Genomic DNA, 17,147 nt, shown 5'->3' with positions numbered 1-17,147 from the left:
CAAAGGGCATATAGTGCAGGAGACGTCTTGGAGGTTCACGGCGTCCTGTAAAGAGCCCACAAACTTCCATGAGGCAGCAATCTGAATCGCAGGATAAAAGCTCCGTGTGAAGAAAGCCTTTGAGATCAGGAACCTAACATCTAGGGCAAGGAAGAAGTACTAAAAATAATCCAGGTTCCTCCTGAAAAGAAGTTTCTACGTTCTTGGCAGGAGGAATGAAAAAGCTCTGTTCTAAACTCTTCTTAAAAGTTTACTTGTATCAAACTCCAGAGTAGCAGTGATCATAAACTATTGTTCATAGGCACACACCCTCTGAAACATTTCAGCATTTTTTGTTGACTAGTCCCAACCCTCAGTGTCCTTTTCCATAAAACAGCCTGACTCTTATGATTGTTTCAAATGTATGGTCCACCATCCCTGTAATGATTATTGGTTGGGGGTGGGGGGATTTATTGTGTTTTAAGTTAGCCCAGAGAACAGTACTTTGATCTATAGTAAACTAACTTGATATCATGAATCCCTGGGCATGCATATTTCAGAGCTTGAGTATTAGCAGAATATATAACAGACTTCAGTGCTAGCAATGCTATAACTTCAGTGCCAGCACTTACCTCTGGTGTAGACTATTATTATGAAGCAGGGAAAGCAGTGATTTTTGTTTTATTCAAACACCTTCTGTTTCTGAAGCAAAGACCACAACTTCTCCACTCTTTTGGTATAATGACAAGGCTAAACCCTACTCTTGACTGGACCCATTTATTTGGCAGTAAGCCCCATTGATTTGTATAACATTTACCTCCATGTGAGTGTGCTCAGCATCAGAGATTTGAGATCCTAATCATCTTTAGCACCACTGAACACAGTGACACTTCCTTCGTATTAAATACGCATAGGATGCTGTTGGTCACTCTTGTTGTACTAGACAGAAGTCTGCTGTTTGCTGGCAGAAGCTAGATTGGTAATGCTAATTTTCAGTACTTTAATACCCAATTCATTCTAGAAATTCTCTCAAGTGGATTTATTCCTAATTATGTGTGATTAATTTAATTTGATATAGTTTCAGGATTTCAAATTTGCATTATTATTCTTAATTACTTTGCACAGTCACAGTTATTTAAGAGCTTTAGTATAAAATGTCACTAGTATCATAGTGATACTTAGAACACACTGTTATAAAATGAAGGCACGTTTCTTGATAATTATATTAATAGTAGCTTACGCTACTTCGCTGTCTGGTTTAGATGTCAGTGTTGTTTCTTCTGTATATATTTCATGGCTGATAATACCTTCAACAAAATATTCAAGTTCCATTTGGAGCAATACTATAGTGTAGCAACACTGTAATAGAATATATGCAGCAAGCATTCCCAAGAAATGTCCCTGAAAAATATCCTTGCTTAATAGATCTTAACATTAACATGCAGTAGACCCTTACAGCCCTTCTTTTTCATAAAAGTTTATCATCGATCTATATGATCTCTGTTCATAGAGTAAGCAAGACATTTTTAGTTTCCTTGTATTATATCCCAGTGTGTGGTGTGGTGTTTGCTATTCCTCTTCCTACTAGAGCATTTTTACTCCCATTAGCATGCTGTGGCCTAAAGAGTAATGGACATTTGTGTGGCTTTGAGTCTTGACTACACAGTCAGTTTTTGTTCAAAGAGTACCACTCATTTATATTCAGTTTACTTGTTGATGTTCTACCTACAAAATGGTTAGCGCTGATGGTAAATACATCTAACAGCTTTGGGGAACACGAGTATTTGTCCCATCATCCTAAACTGTTTACAAGACAAGGTTAAAGATAATTACAGTTAATTGCTATGAAAGATATTTTCAAATTCTGATTCTATTGTTCTGACTCTCCATAAGTCACAATCAAAAGCTGTAATTCTGAAGTCATAAACTTACAAGTGGATAAAAAATACAGAATTCTATAAAGAACATCAATATTAAGCAAATCAGTGAAACATTTCCATTATGGATGGTTAATAAAGGGTTGGAACCAGACTTCTTATTCCAGTGGTGGAAGCATCCCTGAGCAGAGTTCCACTCAGAACGTTCCCACTGGCAAAAAGAGGGCAGAAACATTTTCACCAATTTCCCCTCCCTATGCAGCCTCAGAACCATCTCCCGCATTGTTATGGGGGGTCCCCCAACCCCCAAGCAGGTTTTTGGTGGACTGGTAATTGGCAAAGATTGCCTCCTCCATTCAGCCCACAGAAAATCTCCACAAAACTCTTCCGCAGATGGAAGCCTGATTTTCATGCCAATTAATTCTGTTCTGAGGTAAGAAACATCGGGCTTAATGGCCTAAATTCAAAATGAAGCAGAATTTTGCATAAATGTCTGCTCCACCATGCAAAGGGAAGTGTGTCCGTGACCATTTATTCATCCTGATGGTTTCTTCCATAGGCAATTAACACTGCAGTCAAGAGCAAAATTCCTTGTGTGGTGGTGGAAGGTTCTGGTCAGATTGCAGACGTGATTGCAAGCTTAGTGGAGGCAGAAGGCACACTTACCTCCTCATCTGTGAAAGAGAGATTGCTCAGATACTTGCCTCGTACCCTTTCTAGACTTACAGAAGAGGAGACTGAAAACTGGATCAGATGGGTGAGTGAGAGTTACTTATTAGTCCATATGAGCCCTGCACATTCTTTTGTGTAGTAATGCAAAGAAAATCCCACAGTTCACTTGCTGGAATGTGTTGTTGATATTTGTGATTGCTGACATAAGAGAAAGAACCCACATTCTGCTAGAGATGTTTTATTAGAGGTTTTGTTGTGCAATTAGGAAGGATTTTTGTAAGGACACATCTCAAACTAACACCAACCTTCAATAAATGGGTTTTGGAGGCGAGCTCTGAATACAGTTGCTAAACACTGGACATCTTGGCATTCAGAATCTTACCTTTATTAAAATGGAATCATTAGCTTTAATTTGTTCGTTTGTTTCATTAAGGCACTTGATATTTTGCTCTTCAATCCAAAATGATTCCTGGAACAGCTTATAAAATGTATGAAATAACCATAAAAACTAAAAACCACTAAAACCATAATAACGTGTTAAAATTTTTTAAAAGGCCATTTCTCCAAAGGATTGACATAAATTGGCCAGAGCTCTCAAACAGAGTTGTTCTTAGGATGTATTGTTTATGCTCTCTGTTGAAACAAAGCTGCTAATGTCAGCAAAAGAAATTTCATTCAAGCCATCTAGAATGGCATAAGGGCATAGGGAGTGATCTGATAAGCAGTCACACTTGCTGGTGTTGTGGCTTTTATTGCTTACAGCATAACTCAATTTCCCTATGAATTTGACTTCTTTCTTTCCCTCTCAGTAGCATCACTATTGATATAAACTAGATGGAACAGCTTCTAAAACTGCACCCTCTGAATCTATATATATATATTAGTTATTGACAGCTTCCACCTAATAACTACACTAAGGGCGCAATCCTATGGGGATAGGCGGTCGTCTCCAAACTCAGAGGCGACTGCCTATCCAATGCAGGGCAAGAGAAGCACGGAGGGGATCATTCCCTCCGTGCTTCTTCTGCCCTGCATTTGCAGCTAAACAGCCGAAATCAGCTGTCTAGCTGCAGGAGGGTGGAGAGGGGAGGAGGCTGCCGGACAACACATAGGATGTGTCACACTGGCATTTCGGCCTTCCCCATCCCGGAACGCCCCCCCTGGAACGCCCCGTTCTGGCTGCTCCATGCTCCTCTTCCGAGTGCAGAGCGTGAGGCCATTCTGCGCTGCCTGCAGGGCAGTGCGGAAGGCGGGGAAAGGTCAGTTCTCTGGGAACCGACCTCGGAGCATGGGCTTCGAGGTTGGTTCCCAGAAAACCACATATTCTGTAGCCATCTAGCCGCTGACTTGCGGCCATAGGATTGCTGCCTCCGCCTGTAATATTATACACATTCAACTGGGAGTAAGCCCTATTAAACTCAGTGGGACTTCTTTCTGAATAGACATGCAAAGGATTGTCGGTAACGTTCCCCATAGGATTGTATCTAGGTAAAGAACACGAAGCTTGTTCACATCTCTGGACTCATTCAAATATTTGTTTGCATGGTGTAGACTTACAGTCTTCATCTTTGGGCACCATTTAAAGTTTTTGCAAATATTTTTTAAAAGACACACATTGTGAAATACTCTCACATTATATTAGTTTAATTTATGATGCTGTGTATCATCATTCCGAAAGGATGAGGCCCTAAACTGCATATTATTTTTGCAAAATTAGCAGTTATAGTCTCTTGACCCAGTTTGCGTGTCATGCTGCCGGGGATGAGCAAAGTGATAAGTGTGCTGCTTCCCATGCGCTTGTCATTTCTACTTTTATTAACAATTATGTTACAATTGTTTCATGACATGCGAACCCAGAAACTCTGGGTTGCTTATGGGTTAAATAACCCAGAGTTAACCCAATAATTGCCCATGACATGCAATAAACACTCTATGTTTATGCTGAGGAAAGTAGGCTGGCCTTCAGAATTTGCAGAACTCTTGTGTCACTTTCCTAAATAAACTCTCAAGGATCGAACTGGGACAGGGGAGAGGGAAGAACCTTCACCAGAACTGTACAGTAGCTTATGAAAAACTGGAACTGTGTGATTGCCCAGCAAATAAATAAGTGGGAAAGCCCATGAGCTCAGTGGCCAATAAGTTCATTCACCTGTGCTGTACTGGGGAATGAATGAGGGAAATGTAAAGACAAAGGGAGTCAAAACAAGATGGCCAGCTCCCTATAACAGTAGACCTCCTGATTTCTCCGCACGATTTTTAGAAACATGGTTTCGCTCTCTCTTCATTTTAAATTGTTTGAATCATGATTTATTTGTGCGGGCTCATTAGGGTGAGATAATGAAACTTAAATTCAGGCTAACACAAGGCAGTGGTCTTCAATCAAAGATCCATACAGTGGGTTTCCAGCCATAATTTGTGGCTGCCACTGAGCTGGTGTAGCATAGTGGCTTAGAGACTGAGCTACAAATCAGGGAGTCTCTAGTTCAATTCTGTTTTTTATTCTCATTCCTCCATCTGCAGTATGGGGGGACAATAGGAATATAACTTATTAATGCACGTGAAGCACTTTGAACACTTGAAAACGCTATATATAAACGGTGGTGGTTGTTATTCCCCTCCTCCAAGTCACCTGTGTGTGGCAGACAACACGGTAGAGGGGGCAGGGTTCGTCTCATATTGTGTTGGGGCTTGGAGGAGGCAGAAATGCTTCTGCTTGCTCCAAAGCTCAACAGCACAATGGAAAGAAACTCCTTTTCCACTCCCCTGACTAATAGGGTGGATGAGGGGGCTTCAGTTTGGTAGTGTGCAGGGAATCTCACAGAGGGCATTGGTCCCTGGTAAGCTGGGAAGTACAGGCCTGGGTTTGATCATCTCAGGGGTTTTGTTATCTTCATTGCGGTAGGAAAAACTGGATGCATGGAAAATCTGTTTTTAGAATGGCACTAAGTCCCAATGAAGGAGTCATTTAGTTTGAGGAAATGGCTTTCTCATTAATGGCCCAGTGCTTCATCAAATTGTCTCTCTTTTGGTCCATTACCTTTTGACTGTAATAACCTTAGAGGGTAGCAATGGTTTGTCAGAAGTGCTTCGCAGTGCTGCTAATGATGTTCTCTTACATTGTGCTTACAATTTTGATTTGCTACTATGGATTTTTAAAAGCCTTCTTACATCTTGTGCTTTCATGGATAATCTAAGCATTAGACTCACACCCACCAAAATGTTTACCTTAATCTTTTGCAATAGTAATTACTTCCCATTTCCAATTATGGTCTGTTCCTGGAAATGCTATCATTCCTGGAAGGGTCAGTAAGAAGATTATACACAAATGTGGCATCCATAGAGGTTTGCATTTGCAGTATATTTTAGACAGAAAATAGGAAAGTGTGCTCACTTTGAGGTAGTAGCCTGTTGGACTATAGCAATGTGGGACTGGGATTAACTGTGGCTAAAAGCAGGAAATGAGAGCAACGTAACCCTGAATAGGAAAGGAAACAACTTTTCACTGTGACAGCTAATTATCAAGGATAAAGTGGCATATATTCAGTAACTGGAAATATTTTTAGAGAAATAGACCTGGTCTAACAGGCTATGTATAGACAAATATTGGAGACTTGGTGCACTCATTTCTAGCTATTCTGTTGTGTCTGTTAAGCAGCTATACTATGGAAAAGACGTGAGAAACGTTTTGCTTCCCTTATAACTGTTGGGATCCAGAAATCAGACCCACATTATACCATTTCTGAGAAGCAGGAAAAATAAGTGTTTTACAGAATGGGCAGCCTATCCATGTGGTTTAAATTATGTCAATAGGGGTACATGGCCTTTTCTCACAGATTGATATGACTTGTTTGCATCTATCTCTACACAATCTTAATTTTTTTGAGGAAGCAAAGAAAACTAGCTGATACAATGGAACTTTATTCTGTAGTAAAACTGGCTCAGCCATCCAGAGGTCTCCTTTCCCTGAAATGGCTCTACCTGTTTCCCCATGCTGCCCCTGAAGCCTGGAACTGTCCCCTAGAACACCTTAGTGCAAATACCTCCCTTATTTCCTTCAAGTCCCTCCTCAAAACTCAGCTTTTCCATGAAGCCTTTGGGTCCTCTCCTTACTCCTTATACTTTATTGTAACTAAGCCGAAATATGTGTAATTTAAATGATCACATATTCTTACTCCTGATCACCCGTGTCTAGTTCACCCCGCCCCTTCCTCTGTGATTTCCCTGTGTCTACTTCAGACGACAATTCTGTGGGGGAGAGACCTTTCATACCTCTTCTTTGTGATGTGCCATGTACATAGATAAATGTACGCTAAATGTATAGTAAATAAATTAATAAGAATAACAACATGAGTTCCAAACTCAATAATTTTGAGTTCCCAAAGTTAATAGCTTTGAGTTGAATTTAAATTGTACCTCTATTTAAGTGATAGGATATGCTTTAATGAAGGAATAGTATCTTGACAATGAAGTCTCTCAGAATACATTAAACCTTGATTTTCCTTATGCAGATCAAAGAAGTACTTGAAAATCCTCATCTGCTAACTGTGATCAAAATAGAAGAAGCTGGAGATGAAATTGTGAGCAATGCCATTTCATACGCTCTTTATAAAGGTATATTGTTTTTGTTTTGTCACCTAGCACTATTTAATTTCTTATATTCTGTTGTTAATGAATTTTGTAAGCTACCTTGAGCATTTGAGGTAGAAGTTGATAAAATTAATTCAAAACTCACTTCGTTAAAAAAAGAAATCAAAGAAAGAACACCTTCGGAGCATTACTGTTTGATTAGTGCTTTCTGCTTTCTCATTGCCTCAAAAACAATGAATTAACTTTTGAAGGCTGCAATCCTATAGTCACTGGGAGGGTATCCCAGGACCATAGGATTTTTCAGATCTCCCTATGTGTATGGGGGGTGGGGTTTACCCTTAGAGAGGGAGAGCTGATCTAGGAAGCCTCCTTTGAGGCTGTGGGGAGGTCTGTAGCTGGTGGTTCTCTGATGTTGGAGCTCCGACATTGGAGAGGGCAAAAAGGAGGCATTCCAGGGGCATGAAAGAAGAGACTCTGGGTGTTTCTACATTAAACAACCCCCCCCCCCCAACTCCACATCCTTTCCAGAGCTTCCTGCTTTTTTTGGCTTCTTTGCAGGATTAGGAAGGTCTTCTTTACACGGCAGCCACATGGTTTGAAGTGAGGGAGTGCCTCCCTCCCTCCCTGGCATGTGTGCAAAGGGGGGGGGGTCTTGTTTTCATAGCTTAACTTCTGCTGTACTGTTTTCTCACAGCCCCCAGGAAACCTCTGACTTACTTCTGAGTAAATATAAAATGTAAGATTGTGCTGTAAGTCTGCAGCCCTTGGCACACTTATGTGGGAGTAAGCCCCATTGAATTCAATGGGACTTACTTCTGAGTAGATATAAGATCACCCTGTAAGTGTGCAACCCTAGGCACACTTGCTTGGGAGTAAGTCCCATTGAACCTAATAGGGTGCTCTGAAACAACAGAGGACGTTGCTTCTGAGCTCGGTGGGGTGGGGGATCAGATGTGTCTCCCTTCATTGCAGGGAGGCATTTTACCCTCTTCTCCCTCCGAATGAGAAATGCAGAGGAAGGAGATGCAATCGGCAGGTGATTCTTGCCCTTGCGCCTGTCAAATCTCATCCTGACGGTACCCCCAACAACTGAAAACAAACACCCACAGCCAGGCAGACAGAGTGGTTTCTCCCGCTATTGGAGAATTTCACAGGGAGGCCATGGTGCTCCTGTTCTGTGGGCTGGAAAAAATACCACATTTTTTTTGCGTTTGGGGAAAACATGGGATAGGCTGGAGGAAATGGCGAGAGATACCCTGGAGGGTAACAGCATTATCTAAAGAGCCCGCAAACTTCCGAGAGAGAGCCATCTCAACAGCAGGATAAAAGCTCCGTGTGAAGAACCCCTCTGGATCCACAGGATGCAAAGCCCTTCCATTTACCCAACATGCCCCAGAACATGGGGAAATCTATACCAGCCATGAAGCTGGAGTTATTTATTCTCCTCCCACTGGAATCAATGTAAGGGAAACCATATTTTTTTTAAATGCTCCTGAGTGAGGAAACAAAGGGGGAAAAACACCCCCTCACTTCCCCATCCTATGGGAAGGGATAGAGAAAATTGATCTCAGGTTTTTCCCCTCTTTCTCCATTGGATTACTCTGTTAAGGATTTTCAGATCCACATTTGAATTTGGAAGATCTGTATGTGCATTGGGTATTTGTTGTTGAGGTTCAGCAGGCACATCATTCCCCTGAACTGAGCCAGTCATGAAAATAATAGAAAATGCAAGAAATTGTGAGGAGGCACTCTAGTCAAAAGAAGTAGATGGATTCTAGAAAGATTGTAACTCTTCCATTGTTTTCTGCTGTTCTTTGGAGTAGAATCAGAGTGAAATGTTGAGTACAAGTTCAAATATTTAAATGAGTTTGGTATAAAAGCTGTCACAGAATGTGTAGCTATTACAGGAGATATTTTAATCCTTTGCCCTGAACTATCAAAGGAATTCTGATAGTTGTGAGAATATATGATCCTTGTTGACGTAAGGGTGCTTCCAGACAGAGGGCACCCCAAGTGTGACAATAATGAAAACACTTTCCAGAGGTGTAGCCATGTTAATTGTTTGCAGGAAAACCAACCTTTAAAGTATTGTTGCACCTTAAAAGATTTAACAAATGGACTAGAGACCATGTTATCAGATGCATGAACAGTTATTTTCAGCTGGCAGATATAAAAACAGATGGGTATAGAGAAAAAAATGTAAATGGTGAGGTCAAAGAAAAATGAAATGCAAAAATTACAGGTGGTGACATTTACATTAAAGTGTAAATGTAAGTAAAATAAGGTGAGTGACCATTCACAAAGAGTTCCTCATCTAGGATAAACATATGGCAGATGGGGTGAAAACATGATGGATTTTGGTATAACTGCCACAGTTTGGGGGGCAGGATTCTGCACTACCAGGATATAGCAAAAAGTACAGTTTGGGTGGCAGCATTACTTTTCTCTTTAGAGTTAGACAGGTCCATAGAGAGAGGTGGTTCAGGCAACATATGTGGTTTTGCTTAATGGGAAAGGAAATGAGCATCGGAAAATAATCAGAGAGTTATGTTAATATTAGTCAACCAGAGTTTCCTCTCCACTTGTAGCTTTCAGCACAAATGAACAAGATAAAGATAACTGGAATGGGCAACTTAAATTGCTTTTGGAATGGAACCAGCTGGACCTGGCTAGTGAAGAGATTTTTACTAATGATCGACGTTGGGAGGTAGGTAGAGCAGTTTGTGCTGCTTTCATCCTAACAAAACTACCAGGCAAAGTCAAGTCTGACACTGTCATTGGAGGAGGTGTCCAGCTGTTAAAAATGGTTGAAAACCTGGAAGGGCAAGGTTGTACTGGATGTTGTACAGTTGTGATTAGTCAGTATGTTCAATGTTGTGTTTTCTAGCAGAATGGGAATGGTGACATTAGGATGGAGCAAGGTAACTGGGCACAAGATTTCATCAGTCACTTAATACCCTCTAAAATGAGGGGCTGCTCTATACTATGTTGATGTTGCTTGATGATGATGATGATGATGATATACTTTAAGTGGAGGTGATGAAGATGTGCTTTCTCAAGGAAGTTCAGTTCGTGGGTGGGTGTTTGCGTGATGTGCAGCTACTGCCCGGTCTTTGAATAGGCATTTTCTGTTCAATTCAGGAGCAGCAAAGAAACATAACAGACTGCCTACTGCACTTTGTTTTCAAGCAAGGTAAACATTTTGCTATTTCTTGTTCCTTGCCAGTCTGCTGACCTTCAGGATGTCATGTTTACAGCCCTGGTGAAGGACAGGCCAAAATTTGTTCGCCTCTTTCTAGAAAATGGCTTGAATCTGAGGAAGTTTCTCACTAATGATGTACTAACTGAGCTCTACACGAACAACTTCAGCAGTCTGGTGTTTAAGAATCTACAGATTGCTAAGAACTCATACAATGATGCTCTCCTTACATTTGTGTGGAAAATGGTGGAGGATTTCAGAAGAGGTGTAAAAAAAGAGGACAAAAATGGCAAGGATGACATAGAGATACAGCTGCTGGTAAGTAAAGTGCAAGCTCATATAAGCAGATGTAACACTTAGGCTGCAATCCTGTACCTGCCTACCTGGGAGTAAGCCCTGTTGAACAATGGGACATACATTTGAGTAGACACACATAGAAGATTGTACTGTTCGTCCCAAGTAAAACAAAGCAAAGTTTAGAGAGGAGTTAATACCCAATGTTGGCTTTATTGTTGCTTTATATATTTTCAGGATATATCTCTTATTACAAGGCACCCCTTGCAGGCTCTCTTTATTTGGGCAGTCCTTCAAAACAAAAAAGAACTATCCAAAGTGATTTGGGAACAGGTATGTCACATTTCCATTATGAATGACATTTTTAAACTTCCAAGTGAGTTTGTCTAACAGCTTTTCTCAGGTAGAAAATATATAGTTTAATGATACACACTTACCTGGGAGTACATCCCTTTGAACTCAGCAAGATTTTCTTCTATGTATATATGTATAGGATTGAACTATTAGTATATTAATTTTCAAATGTTTATAGGTGTGGAAATTGCTATTTTCCATTTTAAATGCATGAGAGCTGTGACTGGGGAAGTGATGGGCCCCTGCTCCAATGGACTTTTTATTAAGTGGCAATTTGGGGGCATTGATCTCCCCGCTCCCCCCGCATGTATTGTTGTACTTGAATAATTTAATATAATGCAAGAGGCAGGGTGATAGTTCCTGAATATCTCAAGGGAGATGAGAAAGAAGAGAGGAACAATAAGACAAGAATTGGTGGATTTAAACTACAGGTAAGTAAATTTAGGTGAAATCTCAGGAACACTTTCTAAAGCCAACTCAGCAATAAAAACTGCCAAAGAAAAGAAAGTTGTGGAGTCTCATTCCTTGGAGGTTTGTAACAGAAGCTTTTGATGGAGCTTGCGTGCGTGCTCGCCTATGTTGTTGTTGTTTTGGCTGTTCTAATTTATAAATCAAACAGGAAATGTTGGTCACCAACCACGCTTTTTATTCTGCAAGTTTTAGCTTCCAGCTCAAGGAGCTAGACATTTCACACTCCTTTATTTAAGCATTGCAAGATAAAGTAGAAGTGTTGCACCCACATGATTTCTCAGATATGGCTACAGGGAATGGCGCACTTTTAAATTATGCAGTTGCACAGCTGTTTGGGGATATGAACTGACATTACTGGAATGTCATAGTTACAGTAACTCAGAAGTAATGCTGTTTGTAACCTGGCAATTCTGTCTCTTTGCAGACTAGAGGCTGCACTTTGGCAGCATTAGGGGCAAGCAAGCTCCTAAAAAGCTTGGCTAAGGTAAAGAATGATATCAATGCCGCTGGGGAATCGGAGGAGCTGGCAAATGAGTATGAGACAAGAGCTGTGGGTAAGTTTTGACATAAGAGGCTCAAACCCAGGAGTGGAACTAATGCAAATATTAAAAAATAAATGGGAAAGTGGCAAATCAACAACACCTAAATTTCAAATTTAGCTTTGATTTAGTATAATTGAGAAATATCCAATTTCAGTGCATCAGAGACTCTAACTCCAGTATTTGATCTTCCATGGTAGCCCATCAATTCTCATTGCATGTGAAGCTTTGTAAAGACCCCCAAATGAATGTCTGACACAAAGGTAAGACTTTCAGTTGCAGTTTGCAAGAAGAGAAGAGATAAGAGAGGTGCTTCCAGATGGAAGTCTCCTAGTGCTAGAATGGCTGCACAAAAAGACATTGTGCAGCCATTCTGTCTTCACCTTTTCTGTGGTAAGAAAAGATACAGAAGAAATGGTAGGAAAATATGGGAGGATTATGAGAGGAAGACAATGGCTTTCTTCACAATGACCTTTTATCCTGCGATTGAGATTGCTCCTTCATGGAAGTTTGCGGGCTCTTTACATGATGCCGTGTCCCTCCAGGGAGTCTCCTGCACTAAATGCCCTTTGTTCCATTTTTAAATAGATGGCAGATAATGAGCTTTCAAATTACCCTATTGTGTTCCGCTTCGTGAAAAGAGTTAAAGCGGCAAGAAGAGGAGCGAGATCAATGAAAGATAATGGAAAACTCAGATACAGGGGAGAAGGAAGGGGAAGGGGGTGGGGGGAAAGGAAGCACGTGAAAAGGGGAGTCGTGATCCTGCATTTAAAACAGAAGCGGAAAGCCCCATTTTAAATGCATGATTTTAGGTTGGTGTAGAGATGCCCAGTGTCAACTCGACAGCCACCACCCATCAAATTCTGTGCTTGAGACAGGATGATTGCATAATAAAAGCTTTGTCTGGAAGCACTCAAGAAGAGAAGATGAAGAGAGGCTGTAGGACAACTGATATAGTATCATGGCAGTGGGCTTAAAAATTGCTAGGAGCAGAGTCACTCCAAATATATAATACTTGTGTAGCTATATCACTACTTTAAATAGCTAGCTGACTGGAACTGAAAAGCCTAAAAAGTTATTTTTCTCAAGTTAAAGGGAGCAAAATTTAGATAATATACTTAAAGGAAAATATCCTGGTAAAACAGATGATTCATATTTTAGGCATCATTATGGAATTACTTGGGACTCCTTGGGGAGCTTTGAGTAGCTACAGGAACACCTGAATGCTTCTTCCTAAAGCAGAAATTCACATGTCTGAATTTGGAATTTCCCAGTTATAATGTGGTTGGCATGTTTGCTACAACAGTGGTCTGCCTGTTCCCCATTCCCATTTGTCATCAGGCCCCATTCCTCACTAGAGGAAGGACAGCAGGAGGGAAGGTGGGCTCTTTGGATGGATGGATCACAGGGCCTAGTTGTGTTGGAGGAGCAGGAGTGTGTGGGAAACATTTCCAAGTGCTGCACCCGAGGTGTCTGTGGAAACTGGCACAGGCCTCGCCCTCTCAGCATTCCCTCTCTTTCTCCTGACCATAGATTCTCACACTCTCTCCCCTCACTCACTCCTGCTTTCTTTTCCTCCATCCCTTCCCTCCTTCCTTCCTTCCTCCTCCTCTCCTCTTCCTCCCTCTTTTTTTCCTGCTTACTCAAAGTTCTTTGCTTTGCCCTTTTGAGGTGTGTGATGCACAAAGCTGCTTCACAGCCCAGGGGTGGGGGAGGAGGTGACTGCGTGCGCAAGTTTGATTCGCAGGGGTTTCTCAACACATCAGCAACTGTGTCTCCCCACCCCTCAATAACATCCAGTACTAACCATTACCAATAATATCACCTAATGCATTATTAAAACAAATACATTTTTATTTTTGTAAATAATGTGTACGCGTCTATTATCATCATGGCTTTGGCACTGGCTTGAATCATGCACCTGGGGAAATGGCCTTGCTCGCCCCACCCTAGTTCCAGCCCTGCTTCTGCATGCTAAGCAGATTGTCTCCCACTGAGCTGCGGCCCTTCCCTCAAAACTTGGGGATGTTTATTTACAATGTTTTGAACAGTCGTGGAAGCTCGCCGATACAGATCATCATTCCAGGCAGAGTTAAAAGACAGTTGACATGCTTCTCTGTGGATTTTACCATTTTTAGAGTTGTTCACAGAATGTTATAGCAGTGATGAAGATCTGGCTGAACAGCTTCTTATCTATTCCTGCGAAGCTTGGGGTGGAAGCAATTGTCTGGAACTTGCTGTGGAAGCAAAGGACCAACAATTCATTGCCCAGCCAGGAGTCCAGGTAAAATAGCAGAGATTTAGGTAGATGACTTATTGTTAGGTTTTATTCACTGAAGTTAGGTAAGGCCACAATCTTATACTCATTTATATGGGAGTAAGACTTACTGAACCCAGTGGGACACACTTCTGAGTAGACATGTATAGGATTGTGCTGTAAATGTCTTAGCATCTTACTGGTCATTTTATTCCTGGAAAATATTGTATCAAGAAACTTATGCTATGTTTTGGTTGCAGTCCATGGAACTATATCACAGTAGATGATAACATTAATCTTAATGAATGACCCACGCAGTAAGGCCCAAAGTACATATTACGCACAAATATGTGGAATGAGCCCTTTGAGTGTGGAAAAGCCACTTCCAATTGGTGTTGTTGTCGTGGAGTGGAGACTCTTGTCATTTAGCCCAACTTCCTCTGCCTGCCAATCCAAATAGCTTCCCCGCTTGGCTTTTGCCTTGTGGGGTTTAATAGTGGGGAAACATGTTTTTAAAACATGTGTTGGGAAAAGCTGTTTGGGCGGGATTTAGAGCAGGAAAACAAAAGGAAGGGAAAGGACGAAGTGTCCCCTATGCCTCTCCATTCCTGCTCACCTCACAAGAAGTGGCTTTTCCACATTTAAAGAGCCTGTCAGATTACTGTTATATGCAGTTGTGTGTGATGTGTCGTTTAGGCCTAAGAATGCTCCATGCCAGCAGTGTCTGCCTGATTCAAGTAGCAATTCAGAAAAGAATTCAAATGGCTCCAGGAGTAAGCCAAGCTACATGCTCTAGGGAAGGAAGAAAAAACTCATGCATTCTAGTGAGATCCACTGAGGGGAAGGGGCATTGCTTCCAAATATGGCTATCAGTAAGATGAGTACAAAGCAAAATCCATTTGAAATGTCTTGACCTGACCACAAACTATATGGCTAATTGTGGTCGACTCTGCTGCTGCTTTGAAGCTGGGTGATGCTCAGTAGAGTTCACAATAGGCCTTTCCTTCTTCTGTCGCATAAGATGGTGGCTCCTGTTACACATGCATACATCTTCTGAAACAAAAGAAGATGTGCATTATTCTTCAGTGCTATTGTTTTAGTCATATGCAAATCTATGCGGTGTTAATTAAATCCTTTAAAACTTATATTAATCAACTGAGATTTGTTTAATCAGGTGACATTTCTGTGCTCTTCCTTGGAGGAACTAAGAGCTGCTTACTTAGGTTTCCCAGGAGGTCTTCAATCCTGCCACAGTTCCAGTCTGTCTTAGCTCCCACCCACCCACACATCCCCGCATCCCTGCAATTTACGCTTAAAAAGCAATCCAGAGCGTGGAACTGCATCACATACATCCAAGGCATTCTCTGGGCCCGAGTTGTTCTCTGAATAATACTGCTGGGATGGGGAGTTTGACTGGGTCAGACACACCAACCAGAGTCCAAGTGATCTCATATTTCTGTCTTTCAGAATTTTCTTTCAAAACAATGGTATGGGGAGATCTCCAGAGATACCAAGAATTGGAAGATCATTCTGTGCCTTTTCCTTTTCCCTTTAGTATGTTGTGGCTTCATCTCCTTCAGGTAAATTCTTCCAAATAAATATAATCATGGTGTTATTGTTTTTAGAATACTGTATCTTTTGTTGCATGTGAAGACTTATTTACTCCAGATTTTCTTCCATTGCAGAGAAATCTCCAAGTACTCTGATAAGCTGTAGTTGCCTGGAAAATGTAGCTGCTTGGAAAATACTTACGGAGGAATAATCAGTGTTAATGTAATTATCATGTAGAAAATAGTTGTGCAACTGCCATAGGGCCTAGTGCCTACTATTGGATAGATAGATTGATTCAGAAAACATTGCTGATAGTATTGTGTTGGCTACATAATTCTTATTTGATAGTATTACGTTGTTCTTTTTAAAATCTACCCTCCAGCATACTTGTTTTAAGAATGTGTTTTAATCTATTTAAAGCTATTTATTTCTCTTGCACAGGAAAAAGCCCACTGAGAGGAGCAAAAAGCTGTTCTTCTACTATGCATGGTTCTTCACCTCACCATTTGTAGTTTTCTCTTGGACTGTCATCTTCTACATTGCCTTCCTCCTGCTATTTGCCTATGTCCTGCTCATGGATTTCCAGAAGGAGCCCACCATACTAGAGCTGATCCTTTATGTGCTGGTCTTCATCCTGCTTTGTGATGAAGTGAGACAAGTAGGGAGTGCTTGGAAATCAAAAAAAGTTTTATTTCCCAGGGAGTTTTTATTCCAGTTTCAGGCTCTATAGAGTTAAAATCGAATGTTTTTTCCCTTGCATCTTGATTGGTGCAATCAATCAAACCATATGTATGGAAATCAAGTCCCACTAAATTAATTAGAATTATATCTAGATCACCATTACATAGATCATGTGTAGTTTAATTAGATTAGTTAGTTAGTGAGGCTGGAATTTACCACTGCTTCCATGGTGTCCCAGTCCATGAGGCTCTGCAGGGTTTGTAGAGGAGTTCAGATGTGAAAACTCTATCCTAGGGTAAGATCAGTGTCAATAAAATGCTTAACCACATTTATAGGCAGCTTGCGGAGGGCAGGGAGAAATCATGTTAGAAAGGGCTTGTGCTGGGGCACAGCAAGCATGAAATCTTATGGCATGATTTCAATCTGTAACCATTCTTAAGAAATCAAATCCCTTAACCATGGTTTAGGGTGGTGGTCTGTTACATCTACAAAGTCTTTGTGTTGCAATATTCTGAAACTGGCAAAGATCTACATGGGCAAGTGGTATACTACAAATTAGACTCTTCCTTTTATCATGCCATATGGTTTGCCCTGTTGAGATCTAGATTGATATAAAAACCTGAAAGTGTTAATATGCTATCACAGAGATAAGGCTGAAGGCAAAATACCTGGTTTTGCAATGCTTC

The 17,147-nt window shown here is 41.0% G+C and overlaps 1 protein-coding gene across 2 annotated transcripts in view; it reads left to right on the top strand.

The window, feature by feature from the left end:
• The window catches only part of TRPM8 (transient receptor potential cation channel subfamily M member 8), a 62,595-nt gene that overhangs the window by 10,611 nt on the left and 34,837 nt on the right, over window positions 1-17,147 (top strand). Inside the window, exons 8-16 of one of the 2 annotated variants that reach the window (XM_084830167.1) lie at window positions 2,416-2,613; window positions 7,037-7,139; window positions 9,704-9,822; window positions 10,342-10,632; window positions 10,846-10,941; window positions 11,858-11,987; window positions 14,111-14,256; window positions 15,697-15,809; window positions 16,222-16,429. In XM_084830167.1, coding sequence (XP_084686293.1) covers window positions 2,416-2,613; window positions 7,037-7,139; window positions 9,704-9,822; window positions 10,342-10,632; window positions 10,846-10,941; window positions 11,858-11,987; window positions 14,111-14,256; window positions 15,697-15,809; window positions 16,222-16,429 — 1,404 coding nt within the window. Of the gene's footprint in view, window positions 1-2,415; window positions 2,614-7,036; window positions 7,140-9,703; window positions 9,823-10,341; window positions 10,633-10,845; window positions 10,942-11,857; window positions 11,988-14,110; window positions 14,257-15,696; window positions 15,810-16,221; window positions 16,439-17,147 lie in introns of both variants that reach the window. The other variant, XM_084830161.1, reaches the window with a different exon arrangement.

Source organism: Heloderma suspectum, chromosome 1, assembly GCF_057233095.1.
Source record: "Heloderma suspectum isolate Gila_16-S chromosome 1, 16-S_ref, whole genome shotgun sequence".
In the NCBI taxonomy this organism is placed as follows: domain Eukaryota; kingdom Metazoa; phylum Chordata; class Lepidosauria; order Squamata; family Helodermatidae; genus Heloderma; species Heloderma suspectum.
The sequence above is the reverse complement of the archived record's forward strand: the minus strand, read 5'-3'. Positions and strand labels throughout refer to the sequence as shown.